This window comes from Indicator indicator, chromosome 31 (assembly GCF_027791375.1).
Source record: "Indicator indicator isolate 239-I01 chromosome 31, UM_Iind_1.1, whole genome shotgun sequence".
Lineage (NCBI taxonomy): Eukaryota > Metazoa > Chordata > Aves > Piciformes > Indicatoridae > Indicator > Indicator indicator.
In genome coordinates, this window is record NC_072040.1 from 8004808 (window position 1) to 8028252 (window position 23445).

The window sequence follows — 23445 nt, forward strand, 5'->3', positions numbered from 1 at the left end:
AGCCTTGTTTTATATTCCTTTACACAGATAAAGGAATGATACAGTGCAGCGACCCATCCATAAATTGATTCAAACACAGGTTTTGATGCTTTAGATACAGCTCCCGAACTGCTCATGTGCAAAGTACTTCCTGTGTGCTTATTCTGCAGCTCTAGTGACTCAATGAGTATGTGACATTCTGTGGTGATTGTATTGCAAAGCACAGCAGCTGTGGGTACCTACCTTCCATTGTTAGAAGAATGTAAATACTGTCTTCTTTAATAAAGTCACGTCTCCTAAGTCTCTGATGGGTTAAAAATGCACTTGTTCCACTTCCTGGACCTCTCTTGAAAGTAGTTCCATTGGGGAAAGTTGCTGTGGCTCCCACTTCAGATGGCCGACCCCAAAAATATTTTGATGAGGAATCTGGGGAAAAAAAAATTAAGTGCATGTGAGTATGGGACCACTCTGGATTTCCTTCTCAGTAGTGTCCCTTCCTTCTCAGATAACCTCTGCTGCAAAGTAATTCTGAGGCCTCTCTCGACAGCCTTTGCCTGCTCCTGCTTAGCTGCTTGTAGATATCATGAATATAGGATCATAGAATTTTTAGGGTTGGAAGGGACCTCAAGGATCATCTAGTTCCAACCCCCCTGCCATGGGCAGGGACACTTCACACTACATCAGGTTGCTCAGAGCCACATCCAGCCTGGCCTTAAAAACCTCCAGGGATGAGGCTTCTACCACCTCCCTGGGCAACCTGTTCCAGTGTTTTTCACCATCCTCATGGTGAAGAACTTCTTTCTAACATCCAATCTGAATCTGCCCACTCCTAGTTTTGCTTCATTCCCCCAGTCCTTTCACTACCTCACACCCTAAAAAGTCCCTCCCCAGCTTTCTTGTAGGAGAAACCAAGAAATCATCTGAAACTCAGGGAACTGGAGCTATGCTGAACCCACCTACAGTATTTGCAGATTTTTTCCCCCTAAGAGTCCACACTAATGAGATGCAGAAGACAAAGGAGGTCTTCAAGCATTTGGTTTAGCCTGAGGTGTTGAGAGAGAACCTGCTGGAGATGACATTATTGGAAAGACAGTTGAAAACCTGTGGGTTTATACTTTTAGTTCTTTTGAAGGGAAGTGGGCAAGAAGAAGAGCAGCACATGACTTCCCTGTGAAAGGAATTAACACAGTGCTTCTCTAAAAGGAGCAACTCTTGATGTGGATGTGGGGCAAGGGCTACTTGGACAACCTGAACGGCCCCAGGCCACTGAGGACTCCTCCATCAAACTGTGTTCTGCATCTCAAAGCTGAGCCTGATTGTCTATGAAAGCATCTGACAGAGGGAGAAGAAAGTGCCTGCTTCAGCATCTCTGCTGGTTAGAGAAAGGAGTTACAAGGCTTCTCCTGGGAATCTGGGGTGATTAGCAATATATGAGCAAATAAGAGAGAAGGAGCAGAGTGCAAACAGGCTGCAAGTCCACAGGGTCAGGGAAGGAGCAGGGCCCAGCCCCTGTGACCACAACAGCAAAGAGCACAGGGAAAACATCAGCCATCTATGGAGCACTCCTCATTTCCAGGGAGGACATTTAGTCTTTCTAGATTACCTGCTTTCCTTTTTTCTTTTTTTTTTTTTTTTAACCCCATGTAAAGACAATGCCACAGAAAAATTAGTCTAAATCAAAAAAATCTTTCAATTAATGCTGTGAATTAGACTTTTTTTTTTTTTTTTGGTGCCTTCTTCCTTCACTTCCTTTATTTGAAAGCTTAGGAAACCAATTCAGTGGTGAAGGGGGTTTGCACTGATGAAGAAAGTGTTTCTTGTCTGAAGTCCAATCTTTACCCAATGAGGAATTTGGGGGTGGGATGGGTTTGGGGTGTTTCTTTAGTATCTCTTTTTATAGAGATTCCTATCACATCTCAGAGCTACATCTTCAGCTCAACTGCCTCCTTGCCAAGTTATGGTGGACAACTGCTCCTTATCTTCTCATACCTCAAATGAGCACAGATTATGTAACAGGAATCAGTACTTTGTCCACCTGGAGATTTGTGCTGATACCACTGCACCTTTTACAGGAAGGGTGGGGATTTGGTTAATAGCTGCTCTTTTACCTGCTCTGAACTATGTGCCTTGCTAATTCAGTGTTTTCCTTGTCAAGCCTTCTGAAAAACTTCATTCCTCATAAAGCAGACATTAATGAATCTTCACAGAGCATACGTAAGAAATGTTAGGAGTGGATCATCCACTCAGCACATCAACTCTGAGATCCAGGGGGCCAGCTTAACCTATTTGTATGTCCAATTTTTTTCTTGTCTGCGGATCAATTTGGTGTTGCTGCAAACAAATAAAACTTTCCAGAGGCTAAACAAACTGCACTGATTTGCACAAGGGGAAAATCTGACTCCTTATCTTTTGGATATGTTTAAATGTACTGAGCAGCACCTCTGATTTTAACTCACCCAGTTGCTGGGGGTCTGTTGTTACACTCCTTTGGTTTGACATCCTTTGACGAATATCAGGATGCTGGTCAAGCAGGATCATGGTACCTTGTTGCCAAGCACAGGGCCATTGCAGATGATCATCATTTGCTCCAGAAATCAAGTGCAAATATATTGCCAAATTAAATGGGCTATCAGCAGTACCATTTACATACAAGCTGACCTGAAAAGCATAGCCTTTAGTAGAATAAAAAGGTGGGCTGTATATTCTTCCCTCTTGTCCTGCTGGGCTTGTGTTGAGGAGATGTGTGAAATTTCTGATATGCCAGACGTGGTGGGGACACTGAGTCTCAGACAAGTTGATGTCATCAATAGAGAGGCCTCCATTTGACAAGCCACCTCCTTTCACACCTTGAAACACAACCCGGGATTTGCTTGTGACGTTCAAAGAAACATGATGGAGCTGCCAGTAATTTGCAGGAGAACCTGAAAAAACAAAGGCAAGGATTGCTCAGTGAGCAGGACAGCCAAACACTGCACAGGCCTGCAGACCCAACACCAGCACTGTGTAAGAACATCTCTGTCCCACTGGCACAGAGATGTTGAAATATTTATCCTGTAGGTGTTACTTTTTCAATGCAAGTAGTGAAATATTTGAGAAAATAATTTAGTCATGAGGTGAATTTGGCAATTGTAGCTTAAAGAGTTCTTGTCCATCAGCTGCTCATTCTATTTGCCATAGGCTCCCAAAACCAGGAGAACTTCATTTTCTTCAAGCTACAACTCACATCATGATCTGTGACCCATGTATTTCAGTTGAGTCTTTTCAAACCTTGCTTGAAAAAAATCAGTTACATTTTATTTATCCTTTTTTAAATTGGTAGTTTAGCTATTTTAGGGCACATATACTTTCCATTTTTTTTATTATTACTTTCTTGTTTGTTGTAATTTACTCTAATTACAAACTTCATTGGTTGCTCTTGATAGCAGCAATTCAGGAACATCTAAAATGACTGCTGGTGGAATTTGAGCTGTTTTGGTGAAGAAACTGTAATGATAAGGCAAGAGTTTGTCATCTGTGGTAATTGATCATAGTACAGGAAAACAGCTGACTGAGGATCCATCAACCGTAATTCCATAAGAAGAGAATCAATTACATAGAGAAGCCAAAGACCACTGCTTGGAGATGAGTCACTTTGCCACAATATTTCACCCCCAGTACTTTGGGAAGGATACTGAGTATAGACAAAACCAAAATGCAGTTTTATTCCTTACCTTTTATCTCTTGAATGAGTCTCAGAGTGCCATTGGGATGGGCTGCAGTGTACTCCCTGACCCAGACGTACAGCCGGTCGCTTTCGTGACCACTGTTGTAGAGATAGAACTCCAAGCACTGGAAGCCCCTTTTGGGATACAGCACACGGCTCTCCAGGAGAGCTGTGCTCCCCTCTGCTCCAGCACTGGTGTTGAAATGCATGAAGTAACCAGAATCTGTCAAAAGCCAATGAGAAATGAATGGCAGGGAGGGAAAAAGCTTTTCCTGCGCTAACACTGTGCTGTAGTGAAGCAGGAAGATGTGGTTGAGTCAGAGTGAGGGGATGGCAGATCCTCTATAGATCTTCAGACTGAGGGCTGTTCATATTCTCCAGGGGCCAAACCATTCTCCTTGCAACTTTTCCCCTCATTTGCCCGTCCCTAGCAATTTGTACCCCAAAGCACTGGCTTTTACTCTTTACCCAGTGCCACTAATTCACACTTGATTCTCTCTGGAGGACTGGTTGAAGCTCCTGAACCCATGAAGTTTCGTCTGACAGGCTCAGAAACAACTGGCTACACTCTCAATTCATTATTCTCCTGCTAACATACATTCATTTCTAAATGCCAATCCTTTCCAAAGACTTACAGAGCAATTATTCAGAAAATTAGAAGCTTTCTGGTGTGCCTGAACCACAGGTTAGAATGGTCTATAAAGTTCTCATGTCAGGATGTGACACTTAGACAAGGAAACAGCACAAAAGAGATAAGGACACTCAATCTTCTCAAATAAGCAGAAAATCTAACAGACCACATGATGTCCCCAAGCACATAGGTTTATGTTTCTTAGATAAAAAATAATTTTTGCCAACAAATAAACAGAGAACAAGGCCAAGAGCGAAGTCAGCTCACATGCCTCTGCAGAAAATAGCTCCCAGAGAGATAAGGGCAGGGTTTTACTCTCATACCTTCACATTCCCCCATATTAGTGTGATCAGTAGTTGGCCCAGCAGGAACCTGAGACAAACGCTGCCAGTCACTGTTATCATCTGAACTTTGAATCATGCCACACACATTTTCAAGTTCAAAACTGCACGTGTCCATGAAGCTGAGGGAGGAGGCTGGAACATTAAAAAAAAAAAAAAAAAAGGAAAAAAAAGAAATCCACCAAGTTTTGAATCTCTATTACACAACACGCATTTCAATGCTGAGTGCCCAGAGCCAACAGCAGAGAAAGACTAACTGCAAGCACCAAATAATCAGTGGTTTTAATACCATTAACATTCATAGTGTAATGCTCAGGAATTCAAAGCATCTGATCATTAACACTGACATTAATAAGATGTCTTCAGGACCACTCTGGGCAGTTAGTAAGCACAGGAGCATGTCAGCTTATTATCATATCACAGAATCCCAGAATGGTAGGGGTTGACAGGGACCTCTGGAGATCATCTAGTCCAACCTCCCTGCTAAAGCAGGTTCACCTAGAGCAGATTGCACAGGAACACAGATTTGGAAAGTCTTCAGAAAAGGAGACTCAACAACTTCTGTGAGCAGCCTGCTCCAGTGCTCCATCACCCTCAATATAACTTTTTCCCTTCTGGGTTCTAATTTGTGCCTGTTGCCCCTTATCCTATCACTGGGCACCACTGAAAAGAGCCCAGCTCCATCCTCTTACCTCCACCATTTAGATATTATATTTATATAAATTATATACATATTTTATATATATATAAAATACTTATATAAATCTTATATTTATAAAAGGAACACTACTACCAACTCCAACCCACCAATCTTCACACAGTCAAAAGATCCTGAGGCTTCCCATTCATTCCTCTGCTTTACTGGGCCAGTAGCATGGCCAGAGATTCTGATAAAAGTTCACCAGGGTATCAGCTGGAGTGCTTATTTTCACTGCAATAAGCAAATTTTTTTCCCCAAAGTGCTGAATTGGAATAAAAAACCCCAACATTTGGGACCAGTGAATATCTCCTCCCGTACAAAATTTTAAGATGGGAACAGAAGTGCAGGTTTTAAACAGCCACCCAAGGGATGAACAAAACTCAGCTGCTGAGTGAAGCTGTTTTTCAACTAAAGGTCAGATAAAATTGCACAGAAAACTGCTAGACAGCAGTGTTTCTGCAGGAGAGCTGTGATATGTCTAGCTGCACCATTATTTGGGTGGGTTTAACCCAATTCACTTCTCCAACTATGTTAGCAGCTCTTTCCCTTGTGCCTGGGTGAGTTCAGCGTGCATGCATCACCCTCATTGATTTCAAATGCCAGAAGCAATAAAAAGAAACAAATATTAAAAGAAATGGAGACACTTACTGCAGTTGTACAGCCTGTTCAGCTTCTGGAGATCATAATCACTGAAATCCATCCTCTGTCCTATGACATCCATGAAGTCTGGTATGTTGGTGACAATGGTGGGTTCAGTTCCATTCTTGAATGCGTTTTGGCTGTAGTGCATCACAGAAGTGTAGTCATAGGGAACATTCAGAAAGTCTGATGTGGAGTCATTGTATTTTGCAAAATTGTGATCTTTACCTAAATGGGAAAAATGAAAAATAAAAAGGAAAGATTGCTTGCTGCCCAAGAGGAACAAGTTTTGGTGTTCACACTTAGAGCAACAAGGAATCCATCACATCCTCAAGTATTTTTTTTTTGTAGTCATTTACTTGCATAGTCTAAAACTATTTTAATTATCTAGAGTTATTTACTTTCCTCTTTAAGCCATTGGAACATAACCTGATGATTTCTGCTGCATGAAGGACAATTTCTGCTACCACAGAATATGTCTGGTTGGAAGACACCTCAAAGATCATCCAGTCCAAACTTCAGCCCAGCACTAAACCATGTCCCTAAGCACCAGGTCTGCACAGTGCTCGAACACCCCTAGGGATGGTGACTCCACCACTGCCCTGGGCAGACCATTTGTCATGGATTGAGTTCCAAAGTCTGGGAACCCCTTCAGTGAAGAAATATTTCCTAATATCCAGCCTGAACCTCCCCTGGTGCAGCTAGTAACCATTTCCTCTAGTCCTGTCACCAGTCATCAAGGAGAAGAGGCTGGCCCCCTCCTCCCCTACCAGAAAGCTTTTTCCCTTGAAACTACCTGTAAACTTAAATGGACTTGAGGAGCATCTCCAAAAGTGGAGATACTGTTTCAGTGCTCAGATTAATGCAATTTGCAACTGTAATGCTTCTCTGTTTCTAATTTGTCTTCTCTGCTGTTTAATTGCTGGTCATTTTAGCTCACAATAAACAAGTTGTCATCAGGTAATCTTTCAGAATTTAACTTTGCAGATATTTTCTGGAGTATGAGCAAAAAAAAAAAAAAAAAATATTCCTAACTACCCAATGAAGGTAACATTAGTAACTTTATTCTGCTCAGGGTAAAAAAAGCTGCAGCAGTTTCAAACAAGCAACACTAAGGAGTCAGCGAAACACAATGGAAATCAAATAACACAGTCTAAGTGATTGTCTGTAAAACACACTTGCATATGCACCAGACTATTGATGATGACTACATAAGAATGCATTATATTTAATCATTATCCATTGCTTTCAGACTCCTGTGAGTGCCTGCTAGGGAAGCATTAATTCCATGTATACAACTTTGTATCTGAGTTGCATGAAAGTCGCATAGGATGATGGCAAGTTGAGGAGGCAGAGACTGAGCAGATCCTAAGGAACCCAGTGCCAGCTCTCAGGCATCTGCCAAATACACCAAATACACTCACAGTCAGAAGGTGCATCACTGAAGTAACCACTTGTGTGATGTGGACGCTGAAAGGGTCTCTCCTGTCTGCAGACCCTCTCTGTACACTCTGCTGTCTCAGCTCTTCTGCCCAAACTAGGTGTAGTGGCCAGGGACAAAGAGGACAACCAGAGTTTTCACTGGAGATTTTCTACTGGCTTCACTCACACTATTTTTTTCAGTGTGGCATTGTTTGTTTGTTTGTTTTCAATTGCTTTTGTTTTGCCAGGGGCCCTAGAGTATTCATTTAACCAAACTCAGTTATTCACTTCTGCTTTTCTGCTGCACAACAGGACTCAGACCACTAGCTGGGGTTGTGGGGACTGCTGTGGCATGAGGAAAAAACATCAGCAACGACAAATTTTAGATAGATAGAGATAGAGATAGATATAGATGATATAGATATAGATATATAGATATAGATTATATAAATATAGATATAGATTTATTTATATATAGAATTTATTTATACACTTGCTTTGAAAAATAAGTCCAGGTAAGAGAAGGGTGTGACCACTGAAAGGTGTCTGGGAGGGATGTCCCACAGCTAAACCCACTAACACCAGAGCCTGAAAAGCAAAGCATGGGAGTGACTGACCAGCCTGAATCCTGTCCCAGATGATGGACACATAGTCATCCCTGTCAGACCGTGACTGCTCATGCCAGAATCCCAGGGCATGCAGGAACTCGTGCTGGATTGTGCCGATCCTGTCACAGCTGGCTCCAATGGAGAGCTGCTGTAGCCCATGCTGGCGGTTTCCCACTGAGGACCAGCATCTAGCATGGAAATATGAGAGAAGACTCTGTGAGACACAGCATCCCCATGCCATGCCAGCCCCAGAATCAGCCTGTTCAGCAGCTACATTTTTAGCTTGAGTGTTGAGGTTACATTTTGCTCCAGACAGAGTTTTTTCATTGATCTGTTCCTTACCAGATCCTTTCCTCTCACATTTAGCTCTGTTTGATGAAGAAGCAGCTTGCCAGCTCTGGCTCTGCTGGTTTTGATGAGTTTTCTCTAACAGAAAAATGCTGAGCTAGCTGTGACAGATTGAAACTGATGAGGAATTCCTTGATACTCCAGGAAACATCAAAGACCATGGATGCATGATTTAGAGCAATTAAGTTACTGCAGATTAGCAGTTTTTAGCTGGAGGACGGTACGTGACTGTGAGCACACCTTGAGCCTGTCCTGATGGTTAGAGGAACCAGGTTCATGCATGTTCTCACCTCTCCCACTGCAGCTGCTTCTCTCTTTACCATTTTGGCCTTTTGCTTTGTGAGGGGTTGTGGCTGTTAGGCAAAGTCTGGCCCTGCACAGCTGCTTTTGCCTTCTGAAAGGTGATGCATCTGACAATGCTTTCTTCCCAGCTCTCTGTGAGCTGCTGCACTGGAGCACTTGCTCATGAGGAAGAGCAAAACTGCAGCTGTGCTGGAAGTTTTTACTACAGAATAAAAAAGTCCAATGAACTATCTGCACAAGCCAATAAAATGGCACCCCATGACCAAAAAGTAGCAAGCACAGAGAGCTTCATTTAAACTGATGTTTTATGCAGCAAATAAATCAACACTTGCCCAGTGAGGTCCATAAAATTAATCAGGCACAAAATATGCTGTAGAATTTGCAGTCCTATCACCCCAGAAATGTAAAACCACAAGCACACCACACACTTTCAAACCCTGCAACTTAGTAGTGCAACTTATTCCCAGTATTTCTCTTTCCACAGAATAGCACAGGCCTTGGCTATTGATTACTCATTCAAATCACAGCATCAGACCTGGAAAGAAGGACATGTGGCATCCATAAGCTCCCAGGTTGATCATGACCCCATATCAATTATGCAGCTCTTTTGTATGTGTGTGTTCTGCAGAAGTCCAAGAACTCTATCACCGTTCTGGGTCCACTTCATACCAAAGCAGCTGTCTTGAAGCCACAGCTGCTGCACAGTGCACAGCAACACACCACGCAATGAGGGTAAGGCACAGTATTCAGCTAGAGGGACTTGTCTTCTCCATCACTGTAACATTGATTTTTTAATGGGCACAGAAATGAAACATGGTGCAGAGGCCTCTTACTTGCCATAGGCTAAAGATTGTTGTTCCTTTCCAAGCACTGTTATTAGTAAATTCATTGCATACTTTATGTGATGAAGCACTAAAAACATTAGCTACATGAGCTTTCCATTTGGCTCAAAAAGATGAGTCCTTAGCACAGGAAAATACTTTACTCCCTAAGTCTCCATTTAGACATCTTTTAGGGATGAGTTTCAGTGTCATGAGTACAGCGTGAAGAGTTAAGAATACAAAGAGCCAGAGACCAAAGAAATTGTGAAACAACTATCTGCTGCAAATATCTCAGAACAAGCCTAAAGGGAAAGGGAACCATTTTTATTATCAGAAAAATCTTTTCCCACTTATGAATGCATCCTCATATCAGGAAATGATTTTCTGAAAGTAAATTTCCTCACCAGGCTATCAAAGCTTTCCCTGATCTCCTTTTCTAAAAGAGAAATGGTTCAGCATAGTGTGGAAAATGTATTTGTTCTTATTGCACTGTTTTGACAAGGACAGTCTTAGGAAGGGAAGCAGCTGAGGCAGTTTCGACTTCTCTATTGGAGTCTTATTTTGCAAAAGGTAAGGTGGAATAAGCATAACTAGTCACCAAAAGAGGTAAAACCTCTGTGTTATGCAGCAATTAAAGGAAATGCTGGTGTGACATTGTCCATATGCAATTCCATTTGTTAGAGTCAAAGTCATTGTCCCACAGTTAGAAATATGGTTTTGCTGTTTGGGGTTTTCTGTAAACTAAGGTTATCCAATACTGATCATTTGCAAGTGATGCTTCACATATCCAAAGGTCAGTCAATAAAATAATTGTTTTGTTTCTTGTGCCTTTTACCACCAGAAAATTACCTCTCAAAAAGACTTTGCCCCCTCCCTGGAGGTGTTCAAGGCCAGGGTGGATGAGTCCTTGAGCAACCTGCTCTAGTGGAAGGTGTTCCAGACAGTGCCAGGGGGGTTGGAACTAGATGATCTTTAAGGTCCCTTCCAAACCAAACCATTCTATGAATCTATGACGTGATTTCCTCTTCTAGTTAAAAATTAGCATCAGCAAGAAATTGGTGATTACTCTTTCAGTAATTGCTACAAATTCCAGTTTAAAAAAAAGATGGGAAAACAGACACAACAAAAACCAAAATACAAAGTTATAGTCAGGTATATGAGCTTTAGAGTGAATTCTGGCCAGGAAAACAGCCTGAAGCCAAACAGGATGGCAGTTACGTTATGTGACTGCTCTTACCCACTTCCCTTGAACACAGAGATGTAATTCTTCTCCCCTTCCCAAGGCTTGAAGTCAATGCAGGTTTTCAGCCGATACTGTTCAAACGCCTTGAGGATGAGTCCCTTGGCATTCATTTCTGCAAAGCAAAAAGGCAGTGCTGAGCCCACAGGTTTGCACTATGATCCATGTGGAACAATTGTTCCATAGGACAAGAGGGTGACTCTTGATCCTGCAATCTTTGATCAAAACAAGCAGCCTTGTTCCTGGATTAAGCCCCAAGTAGGGACCCAAAAAACATAAATCAGGCTGCTGTGACATTGTGCCTTCCTCTTGTTTTGCTTTTGTGCAATTTTTCTTTGGTACTTATGTACAAAACATGATGAGTATATGAAATATTATGGTGTGTAGCTCTTAATTTTGTAAACTCTTCCATTTACTTTGCTGAGATTTATGTGAGCAAGCATTTAAAAAATGGGATCAAAGACATCAGATTTTACCTAATGCAGGATACAGATCTCCCACCAAACTCCTCCAGGGCTTGAACCACTAACATCCTATCTGGGTTGTCTCCTCAAAGCAACTTGTATGGTTTCAACCCACTTTAGATCTGCATCTAAAGTGGGGTGGGTGACTTATTTCTGTTCCCTGTCATGTTGCAGAATGATGACCTCACCTTGTGTAGTGAGGGCACAATCTCCTTGTGTGGTATGGAGCAAAAACTCAAGTTTGCTGCCTCACCACCTGCCTTTGCAGTGCAATCCATCACAGCTGGATGGATTGAAGGGGATGGAGACAAACTGTGACATGTCCCTGGCCCACACCAAGAAACTCAGCAAGGTGCCACTGCAAACTTCTTTGTCTGGCAGAACGCCAGTTTGCCACCAGTGCTGTGGATGATGTAAATGGCCAGGCAAGCTTCCTGGCTTTAAAAAGATCTTCAGTGCCCTGGTTTTTTTTTCTGCTCAGAAGTTTCATGTCTCAGACATGTACTTTTAAAACTAAATCAGCTGGGCCACCGCAATGACAGGATAAGAAGCACCCAAGAAAGGATGTGAGGAACCAGCACCAACAGCAAGGTGATGGAAGCAGCACCAACAGCAAGGTGATGGAAGCAGCACCAACAGCAAGGTGATGGAAGCAGCACCAACAGCAAGGTGATGGAAGCAGCACCAACGCCAAGGTGATGGAAGCAGCACCAACAGCAAGGTGATGGAACCAGCACCAACGCCAAGGTGATGGAAGCAGCACCAACAGCAAGGTGATGGAAGCAGCACCAACAGCAAGGTGATGGAAGCAGCACCAACACCAAGGTGATGGAAGCAGCACCAACACCAAGGTGATGGAAGCAGCACCAACACCAAGGTGATGCACTCAGTTATCCATTCCCAGGTCCAGCCCTGCTGTGGAAAATGGCCTGCTCTAAACTTACAAGAGGAAAGGATCCCATAGTATCTTTATCAACCTGCAGATAGCATCTCAATCAACACAACATGCAGACATTGTAAAGAACAGATGCTGTACCCAGGCTGTCTTCCAGGACATAAGGGATAACGTGGGGCCACCGATAGTTGTCACCAATGATGGCACTCCGTTCCTGTACCAGAGAGAGAAAACAAGTATGCAGTGCTCAAGACAAAGTGATTTAGGATCAGGGACTACAACAGTGTTAAAGCAAAGCATGTCTCCTACAAGTCCATACACGACATATAAGAATCAAAATTGCTCAGAAGCTTTGGAAGATCACTCAGAGGTCTAAGGTCTGGGTTTGAAATCCCTTCACTCCCTTCTAACCAGTGCCTCCAGCTTCTGCAGCATTTCCTCCATAGAAGTGACCTAAGATTTTGATGCTTGTGTGAGGAGAGCTTCAGCTCCCTTGGGAAATACTAAAATCTAAAGTCCTGAAAACCACACAGTGCTTAATAACTTTGTGATTTGTGAATACTGCAATGGTTTGTTCCTAGTGCTGTCCTTGCTTCCACTGTGCTATGCTCAGGCCAAAGCAGTTCACCAAAAGGAAGAGTAAAACACTATTGACTTTCAGGGCTACAAGACACTTTGAGGGTTTCTATTAGGTATTTTTGAGCTGTTAGCTTGCTGTGTAAATGTTATTAACTGGTCAGATAGGGATAGTGGACATACGCTTTCAAAAGTGGTATTACAGCTTTAATTTTTTTCTTTGGTTTTAGTGAATCTGCTCAACATGATGAAGGTTTTCCAGTACTGGTCTGCAGGTTTACTTGGCTCATAGTAAACAGTGTAGACAGAAACAAAGAATTCTTTATAGAAACCTGTCTGGATGATGATCAGTGGTGCTGAACCTCTTACAACTTCAAACATAAAAACCACACTAAAGGAAACAAGAAGCAAATAATATTGATCAAATGGCTAAACCAATCTAATTCTGGATAATGTTTCTGCAAATGCACCCAACTCCTTCATTACCCAGGATGTTTTGTAGAAATCCATCCCCAAACATTTCCAGTGTATTGTTACATAAACAGCATTTGTAGTTAGTAAAAGCAGGATCATTTCCATGCCAGCAGCATTTTACTTTGTATAAGTCGGTGACACATTGCTGGTTTGATATTTGATATTTGAACTCACCCCATCAAGCTTGATGTCTCCCTCAAAAAGGTCTAGTCCTAAAGCTAAAGAGAAAGAGGAGAAAAACATTCAGTTACAAAGACCTGAAGGGTGGGTGCCAAGAAGAAGGTTCCAGTCTCTTTTCAATTGTGCCCTTTGATAGGACAAGGATACAAACTGGAACACAGGAGCTTCTACCTCAACATGAGGAAAAACTTCTTCACTGTAGGATGACAGAGCTCTGGAGCAGGCTGCCCAGAGTGGCCATGGAGTCTCCTCTGGAGTGATTCAAGACCCATCTGGATACATTCCTGTGTGACCTGCCCTAGGTAATGCTACTTTGGAGAGGGGGTTGGACTTGATGATCTCCAGAAGTCCCTTCCAACCCCTAACACTCTCTGATTCTGAGATTCTATTTCATTGACCTGTGGCTACTGCAATGAAAACCACCCCAAAAAATGTGAAAGAGAAACCGAATTTTTGAAAACCTTCATTGATGTCAAAGATGTCTTGATCAATTCCTCCATCTACATCGATTTCTGAAAAATAAAGAGACAAGTGAGGCAGGACATTAGCCCTTGCTGTTATCTTTATGAAGTGTGAAAATTAATGCAATAACAATAACAGTAATTATAAATCTGTGTCTGTCCTAGTGATGGTTGTGAGCAGCTGCTTTTGTTGACTGCCTCCTGTGCATACAAATAGGTCTCTAAACAGAACTCACCAATTGTCTCTGGAGCAGGCTGGGGAGAAAAAAAATAAGATATTATTAGAAAGGCAGATAATGAAATGCAGCTCACGTTACCCTCTCAGCAGTATTAGAGATGAGAGATTCAAGCTCAACTGACAGCACTTAGTGCATGGCTTTGTATTGCATTGACTGGACCAACTGCCTCCTCATCTGACTGGAAAGGTTTATTTTCTCACGTGTCAGCTTTGTGTCCTCCCCCTCACTTCAACAAGTATGTCTCCCAGCAGTGCTGCTGTTCTCACAAGTGTTTTGCTCTCACAGCTCAGGCAGTGCTGAGTGGCCCTTCACAAAGAAGGGAAAAGAGCCTATGAGTTCTGTAAAACCAGGTATTGCTGCTAGTGAGGAGCTTGCAGAACCTGTGGAGGTTGTGCCTAACTTTCCATCATAAAGCTGAAGGTGGGGGAATAGAATGAGTGGTCTGGCATCATGCAGCAAGTCTTTGAAGGACCAGGTACAGAGGCCAGGTCACCTCAGCCCCAGCTCAGTGCCTTAGGTGGACTCCAATTAACTAAACAATGGCAACTCAAAGGCTCTTTCTGCAACATACAAAGCCCACAGATCATAATGAGATACAATGAGACATGTGAGACCTAAACCTGGTGGAGTGGGTCACAGTCTCACAGTCTCACAGTATATCAGAGGTTGGAAGGGACCTCAAGAGATCATCAGGTCCAACCCCCCTGCCAGAGCAGGATCACTTAGGGGAGTCTGCACAGGAATGCATCCAGGTAGGTTTGGAAAGTCTGCAGAGAAGGAGACTCCACAACCCCCCTGGGCAGCCTGTTCCAGTGCTCTGTCACCCTCACTGTAAAGTTTCTCCTCATGTTGAGGTGAAATCTTCTATGTTCAAGCTTGAACTCATTGTTCCTTGGCTTATCACTGTGCACCACCCAAAAGAGCCTGGCCCCCTCCACTTGACCCCCACCCCTCAGCTATTGATAGACATTGATCAGATCCCCTCTCAGTCTTCTCTTCTCCAGACTAAATAGCCCCAGGGCTCTCAGTCTCTCTTCATAGGGGAGATGCTCAAGTGCCCTAAGCATCCTCGTGGTCCAGAAGAGGGAACAATTTTGAGGGCAAATATAACTGTGGACCCAAAAACTGATGGCAGTCATATAAAAACTTTAACCAAATGAAGGGGAAAAAGATAAAAAGGTAAAAATAACTTCCATGAAGTTTCTTCATTTGGAAACGATTCAGAAAGAAAGCTCTGAAATTGTCAGAATGTCCAATTTTAGCTTTTTAATGAAAGATTTATTTCCAATCTGAAATTACTGTCTTCTGAGAACTTTAGCTAATGACAGAAAAAATAATGTAAATACAAAAGCCTGAACTCTCATTTTATCATTTTTATTCTCCTAAACTAAAATTAATTCAAACTGCTGCTTCACAATTTTTGTCAGATTTTGATAATTTGTTCTGATTGCCTAGGAGGGGAAAACCATTTTTTGCCTAACCAAGTAGAGGCTCAAATTTGTAGATTTAAGAGAGATAATGCATAGCTGGTATGAGCTGGCAGAATTATTTGTATAACATCTAAATGTTATACAAATAGGCAATGTTTTTAACCAACAACTTCTGCTTCTCCATTTTCTTAATGAAAACTGTCACCCCCATATGTCCCTGTCCAATTCAAAAGCAAGATATTGACTGGACAGTATTAAAATATTGTGGAAGTGCCATAGCAAAAAAACATTGAGTAGAATCTGTTTTCTGACCCAATTTCCCCTGAAACAGCCCTATTTCAGTACTTCATAGTTGTAGGTTGTTTCAAGATTTGGTAGATTTTAAGATACTTGACTCTTAAAAGCCCAGTGTCATTGTGGAAAAGTGACCAAGTCCACTGAAAAACTGTTTCCAGACTTGGGCAGATGCAAATGCTGAAGAATTGCTTTTGATGTCACATTTAACTAGGGACTATTCAGGTTTATGTTGATACATGAGAGAGGAGAGGAGAGGAGAGGAGAGGAGAGGAGAAGAGAAGAGAAGGAGAAGGAGAAGGAGAAGGAGAAGGAGAAGGAGAAGGAGAAGGAGAAGGAGAAGGAGAAGGAGAAGGAGAAGGAGAAGGAGAAGGAGAAGGAGAAGGAGAAGGAGAAGGAGAAGGAGAAGGAGAAGGAGAAGGAGAAGGAGAAGGAGAAGGAGAAGGAGAAGGAAAAGGAAAAGGAAAAGGAAAAGGAAAAGGAAAAGGAAAAGGAAAAGGAAAAGGAAAAGGAAAAGGAAAAGGAAAAGGAAAAGGAAAGAGAAAAGAAAAGAAGGATCATACAACTGTACATAGATACAGTTTAATAAACCAAATTATCCTGTCCAAACAAAGCATCCATCAGATTCCTCTTACTATCTCAAGTTTTATAGCCTCTCATTCCCTTTCACTATCAGTGATATGTATAAAACAGCATCCAGTCCACATGTCCAAGTTTCAAAATGAACGTGCAGCTTGTAAAACAAGCTGAAAGTACATGGGCAAAGGGTGCAGCAACGTTTGGATTACTTCGTTTGCTTTTAAATTCCCACTCTCACACAGATTTCTAGTTAATGTGGAGGGGGGAAAAAACATTACAAGCAAAGCTTGCAATATTCAGAAATTGAACTCATGTTCTCACCTTTTCTGTTAAAGACTGCTGGTGGCAGAGAGGAATCCTACCTGCATGTGTGGAATCCTCTTGTAACAATTAACGGAGAATAAAATCCTCCTACAGTTCCAATGACTACAAACTACAACATACCAGTATTGACTAACCAGAAAGCATAACTGCTAAAGGTACAAGCTGCTTAGCTCATGGGGAAGCTCCTTTATCAGCAGCAAAAGCTCACAAACCAAAATCAATGTAGCTAAGTCCAGCAGCACTTTTGGTGTACAAACCAAAACGCGAGCCCATGACTGAACACCACCAAAGTCAGCAACTGACTGAAATCCAGGCTGGTCCTCTGATGCTGTCCCTGAATGCTTTATGCTGAAGGAATCCCTTTCATCACTCTTTTACACATTCTTCTCAACAAAACTAGGTCTTCAATCCCATGAATCATAACAATTTGTTGCAAAAGGAGTCTCCCTGTGGATGAGTGTTACATGTTTGAGTAGCAACAGCTTCCATCTCAATCCCAGCCTGAGAACTGAGAGCTATGTGATGCATTTCTAAGTCTCTGAAAGTTTTGTAAATAAGCAACAGCTCCACAATTCAGAAGCACATGAGGAAGAAGGTTCTATTACCTGGGGTGTACCACAGAGGGATTTAATTTAGTCTAACCAGTGCTACTTGTATATCTACACACACACAGAGTTCTGAACAGTTAGTAACATTAGCCCCTAACTTTGGCAAACAACATGGTTTATGTGGATTAAGTTAAAGGTTGACCAAACCATGGCTTGTGAGCACATTCAACTGGCAAACAATTCAAGAGTGCCTTGAACAGGTGAGAAGCATCTCACCTATTTTAGTCACATAAAAGCTAAGTAGACTCACTCAGTAAGCAGTGGAGAAACAAATGAGTAATTGCATACATAATTCATCTGTCCCTAAAATAGATATGGCACCACCATGATGCCCTGACACCTCCAGAAGGTGGTCTCCCTCACCTAGCTTGGACACCTGTACAAGGATGTGATAAAACACCAGATGAAAATTTCCCTGCCTCACCATGGACTTCAGGTGGAGCAGAGCCAACCAGTTTAGATGAGACAGCCTAACTTATCAGTGATTTCTCCAGGCTATAAATAACTTTCAGTGCTGGCACCCAGAAATAGGAAAGCAACTCTTCCTGGCTGTAAGACACATGGAAATGGAGTAATTAGCCCTGGTGATCAGAAGTGACTCTCACACAGGTGCTGCTTATTACAAGTCAGTTTGAGGTGTGATAGCTTGTAGATGTTAGTAGCAGCCTGCATCATTTAGAGGAATCTACACAAGGCGGAGAGTTGAGTTTCCAAATAGTTGGGAACAGGTAGTTGTGACAGGTAGTAGACATACCAGGGAAGGATTGGGGTAGGAGGGGACACTGGTGAACTATAGGAAAGTTGAAGACATGAGGTTGAGCTCTTGGCTTAGGAGGATGTATTGAGTGTGTGTCAGTGGTGAGCAAGAGGACACAACTGCCATAGTGAGATACTAGAGCTGGAATCATAGAATCAGACAGTTCAGTTGCATTCCTTAAAACAGATAATGTTATTCCCTTGAAGTAATGTCACAGCAGGTAATACCTTACTCTTAAATTGCCCTGAAGCTGTGAACACCTGAAACAAACTTTCAACAACCTGTTGGGTATATTTGCTCCAAAAATAATTTTATTGTGTATCAATAAAATTCCTGGACTCTACAATGAACTAGCACAAAATGCCAGATCCCACTACAAAAAGACATGAAATACAAAATCTCAACTGATTTGGCTTAAATAGTTCAGCTGGATTGAAGGAACAGGGAACAGATGTTCCCAAACACATCCAGTGGCTAAAAAGGTATTGATTTCAATATCAAAAACATGAACAAACAAAAAACATGCTTCCATTTAAAAATGGAGAAACAAAACTGATTTTAATACTTATCTTGGTCCTAAACCCAAACCTGCTCTTCTGGTAATGGTACTTTGAATACTACTGGACATTTTGCTTAGATGGGGAATGCAAGAAGAGCTCTCCCCATCCACAGCCAAGCCTATTAAAATCAGCAGCACCCCAAGGAAACAGAAATCTTTCTCCCTCCTCCATGCAGATGCCAACTGCAAAAGCAAATATACTTAAGTCTTTTTCTCTCCACCTCATCTTTAGCTGCATTTCTTACCCTATTATCTACAGCAGATACATTCTTTGTTTTCTTACCTGACTCCAGACCACTTGCAGAAGAAGCCAAGTTAGGAGCACAGGCACAGAAAACCAGCCCATGTTGTTACCCAGACAAGAGTTGCATGGACAGAATTTGAGATCAACTTGGCATTTAAGGCAGCAAGTATCATAAATCAAAACCTTTGTCCCTTCATCAACTATTAACTTCCCTACCTCACCTTCCTACCTGCCTTACTGCCCAGTAAGCAAAGTCCATCATCACTGTATTATGATAATTAACATCTTCTTTAACTATGTTTGAGCATTGCAGTGAGAAACAGCATTGGACACTAGTTGACATGCAGGATGCAATGGACATGAGAAAATAGGAATACAGAGGAAACAGACAAATTGAACTTCAGGAAATTCCATTTAAACTAAGAAAACTTTTGTATTCTAATTAGGTGAGCTCCAGAGGTGCCTTCCCACCTCAGCCATCCTGTGATTCAGTCAACAAAGCTGGCACTAAAACCTTTTTGAACAACTGAAAGCTAGCAAGACTTGGCAAGTAAGACAATATATTAATGAATATGTATTAATAGACAGCAAGTGGAAGTGAGAAATGTGTGCACCTAAAAAAAAAAAAAAAGAAGAAATCTATCAGCAGCATCATTTCAGTGTCTTGCTTTTAGAAAGGGCAATGTCATTTCTATTTGTCTGTAGATCATGCAATGGGATCCTTCTGGACTATTTCAAAATCCCATATAAAATAATTTTTTTAATGTACTGACCTTCCTATCACCACCTGTGACACTGCAGTGTCCTCTTCTTACCTGTGAGTTGCCAGAGAGTGCTGAAAGTGCCACAGTTTCTTCTTTCACTTAAAGTGAACCTACTTGTGGTAACTGCACGACCACACTTGGCTAACATTTCACTTTCCTAGAGCAATTACCTGATTAGGGTGCCATAAAAAGACTAGAAATGGCATTTAGATTCTGCATTGTAAATGTTAGATCAGGATTAATAACATTTGCCATACTATTTCAGGTATTAGAGCTGATAAGAGAGAACAGGCTGATCCTAAGTAATGAGGATGCCTGAGCCATTTCCAGCTGCTTGTTTCATTGCTGATCCATTCAGAAGTGGCAGCTGTAGATGTTGTTGGTCTTAGAATGCTGGGGGGTTCCCACAAAAGTAACAATGACTGTTGTAACCCTCTCCCAACAATAATGATGCTGTCAGCTGCCCTCAGATCAGTCATGTTTGGAAGGTTCAAAAGCTCTTTTGTCAAGATTCCTTCAGCAAGTTCAGCAGTTCTTGAATTCTGTATGCTGTCATCTTCAGCTGCTGGGAGATGAGCTGTTGGTAGTATGCCTTTTGCAGGCTCTCTGGGTTGGGTTGGCTATGTTCACTGTAATAAGTACCTCAAACCCACTGGAACAGATCTGTGCATTGCAACCTTTGGTTGCTAAAAACATGTTGAGGAGAAGAGAAAGTAATAAACAGATGGCCAGCCTTAAAAAAGTTTTTTCTGTCTAATCATGGAAGATCTTCTCTACAGACCTTACCTGGTTTTGTCACCACGTTCTCCACAATGACAAGCATCTTGCTTTAGCACTGACCTGCTATGTTCAGACTACATCCTACTCCTTATTTTCCCTAAAGGGTTTTGCTACATGACTCCTTGCATTTTTCTCTGACCACCAAAAGCACTACAGCCATATCACAAACCCAAGACCAAGGTCCACCAGAAGAAATAAATGAGTATTGCTGCACTGAATTAAGAAACATACTGGAATAGATGGTGTGTGTTGTCAGGTATACAAAAAGAGTGGCACTCTTAGATTATGTCTTTATTCTACAAATTACCAGGGCATATAGCAGTCAAAAGTAACTCACACCCTTTCTTGACACAGTCAGGGGCCTGTGGGATTCAAGGATGTTACTTCCATTGCCATTTTGATCTGTGGGCACAGTCCACCAGTGGCCTGCCCACAAGGTCTGTGTTTGAGGAAAAGTAAAATCAAACACAAATCAGGAGCAGGTCTTTTGCTGGTTGATTGCTGTTTCCCTTCTTGCAATTCTTTCCCTTGAGCATGTGCCACAACTTTTATGGGTACAAAGTCATCTAATGATCCCTGAGTAACTATAAGGGACACCTGCAAAATCTGAGCTTTTGCCAGTTAGTTCTGTTTCTTTCCCCACAAACCCACACGCTCCCATGCTGTTAGTAGAAGCAATGGAAAAGCATGAGAAGATGCTGTGGAGCTTGCTGCAGGTCTATTGCAGTGACCACTTGGCACTCCAGACAGATGGGGAGCACCATGGAGCAGACTGTGTGCTCCCTGGGGCAGACACTGTGCCTTTTGTCAGCCCAGTGGCACCACTGCCCATGGGCACAGCTGCAGCACAGAGAATAGCAACACTGCAGTGCTCATCCCCTGCCTTGCTGCAGAGCTAGGAATATTCATCAGGAGTTGTCCAGTGCAGATGGGAAGCAACACCTGCTCTGCTCTTCTGCATAAAGACACATCTGTGAACAACAGTCACAGAGTCATAGAACTGTTTTGGTTGGAAAAGACCTCTAGGATCATTGAGTCCAACCATTGACCTAACACCACCATGACCATCAAACCATATCCACATATTTCTTGAACACCTCCAGGGGCAGTGACTCCACCACCTCCCTGGGCAGCCTGTTCCAATGCCTGACCACTCTTGTAGCAAAGAAATTTTTCCTAATCTCCAACCTAAACCTTCCCTGGCACAATTTCAAGTCATTTCCTCTTGTCCTATCACCTGGTACTAGAGAGAAGAGACCAACCCCCAGCTCACTCCAACCTCCTTTCAGGGAGTTGCAGAGAGCAATGAGGTCTCCCCTCAGCCTCCTCTTCTTTAGGCTGAACAATCCCTGTTCCCTCAACTGCTCCTCATCCTGTCTCTGAAAAGAGACAGTAATGAGAGGAAAGAGATTGGGACAAATGAATGAAGTACAGGAGAGCAGGAATGCTCTTTTCAGAAGCCAGAGAACCTTAATTTCAAAATGCAATGCCAGCTCACTGCTGACAACCACAAAAGCAGTTAAAAATAGCTCTATACAGACAGACCTTTCCCAGCACTTTTGGTAGGTAGTTTCCTGTTTGGAGGGGTTTGCTGATCTCCTGTATCTCAGCACAGATGCTTTGATAACGTCGAGATCATAGAGTGCTCAGTGAACAACTCTGATTCATGGTTGCTTGTTGACATTTGGGAGAATCTGACTAATGATGAGTTCCAATGTCAGCTGCAAGTGATATGAATTCATTCACTAAACTTGAGAAGTGCTGGCTTGTAGAGCATTACGTAGCTCACTTAGCAGTGCTCACAGAGCAAATGTTAAAGAGTAGGAGGATATTCAAACGGTGCATTATCCTCAGCACGTTGTTCCTCTGTCTCAAACTTCCTACATTGTCTTGCACAAATTAGTTTCAGTAATCTCTCAGCTGGGGATAGCACTGCAATAGTGTGTCCTTGGCTAAGGAGACCAGTGAGGAGAAGGGCTGTCAGGCAAACCTGCAAGATAAGAAGCCCTCAATCCAACCCAAAATATTTTGAGCTGAACAAGTGCTTCAAGTTAGGAAACTCCAATGTTTACAAACTGAGCAGGAGTCATATGGAAAGTGAAAATGACAACAGACACCAAATGCAAGTGTTCCATCTTCTTGCAGACAAGCAAACAAGATGTGTTTGCTTCAGTGAAGATTTTATCAAAAAAAAAAAAAAAAGCACATCTTCAGTTTCCTCTCACTGCTTAGCTGCAGGTAAAATAAAAAGCAAAGAGCAGAAGCTTAGGTGTATGACATCCTATCCCTTCCTACCCACTGTCACTTCACGTGTGTACTTCAACCATTATCACAGAATGCCAGGTTGAAAGGGACCCCAAGGATCACCTGGTCCAACCTTTCTACATGATAGTGTAGTTGAAATGAGCTAGCCCAGCACTCTGTCAAGCTGAGTCTCAAAGCTGTCTAGTGTAGGGGAATCCACTGCTTCCCTTGGGAGATGATTCCAATATCTAACCGATCTCAAGGGGAAACTTTTTGTTCTGGATTCCAACTGGAATTTCCCCAGCAGTAATCTGTCCCCATCACCTCTCGTCTTTTCCACATGAGTCCTTGTGAAAAGGCAGTCCCCAGCCTCCTGGTAGCCACCCTTTATGCACTGGTATATGGTAACAAGGTCTCCTCTAAGCCTTCCCTCCTTTGTCTGAGAAGACAATACTTCATAAATGAATAATTGCTCATAGACAATCACACCTCTCCCCCTTTCAGAGGGATCAGAATCACATCTGACTTGTTTTCACATAAACATATTTTATAGTGACTATGAATCAGATTGCAGCACGAAACACACTGTGACTCCCATGTGGCTACCAAAGCAGCTGAAGCTGGCCACTAAGATTCACACCACTACAAAACCATACCCCAGGGACACTTGGTCCTCGCTCAGATGACAGAGCATGAGCCTTAGCTGGGATGATGTTTCCATTCCAGAGGTCTGCAGCAACGTCAAACTATTGTGTGTGCTGCCAGAGAATAATTTAAAACACCTAAGTATACAAAGGGACGTGGAAGCATACCTGTGCTTGGTGTCTGGAGGACTTCA

General features: G+C 42.4%; 1 protein-coding gene across 1 annotated transcript in view; it reads right to left on the minus strand.

Moving 5' to 3' along the window:
* MEP1B (meprin A subunit beta) overlaps positions 1 to 18921 on the minus strand; it is a 29062-nt gene extending 10141 nt beyond the window's left edge. The window contains exons 1-12 of the mRNA XM_054394662.1: positions 18859 to 18921; positions 14022 to 14040; positions 13786 to 13836; positions 13319 to 13362; positions 12236 to 12308; positions 10733 to 10850; positions 8033 to 8211; positions 6003 to 6221; positions 4637 to 4789; positions 3690 to 3905; positions 2436 to 2900; positions 223 to 405 (exon numbers count right to left, since the gene is read on the minus strand). Of these exons, the coding sequence (XP_054250637.1) occupies positions 223 to 405; positions 2436 to 2900; positions 3690 to 3905; positions 4637 to 4789; positions 6003 to 6221; positions 8033 to 8211; positions 10733 to 10850; positions 12236 to 12308; positions 13319 to 13362; positions 13786 to 13836; positions 14022 to 14040; positions 18859 to 18921 (1783 nt within the window). The remainder of the gene's footprint in view (positions 1 to 222; positions 406 to 2435; positions 2901 to 3689; positions 3906 to 4636; positions 4790 to 6002; positions 6222 to 8032; positions 8212 to 10732; positions 10851 to 12235; positions 12309 to 13318; positions 13363 to 13785; positions 13837 to 14021; positions 14041 to 18858) is intronic.
* Positions 18922 to 23445: the final 4524 nt, after the last annotated feature.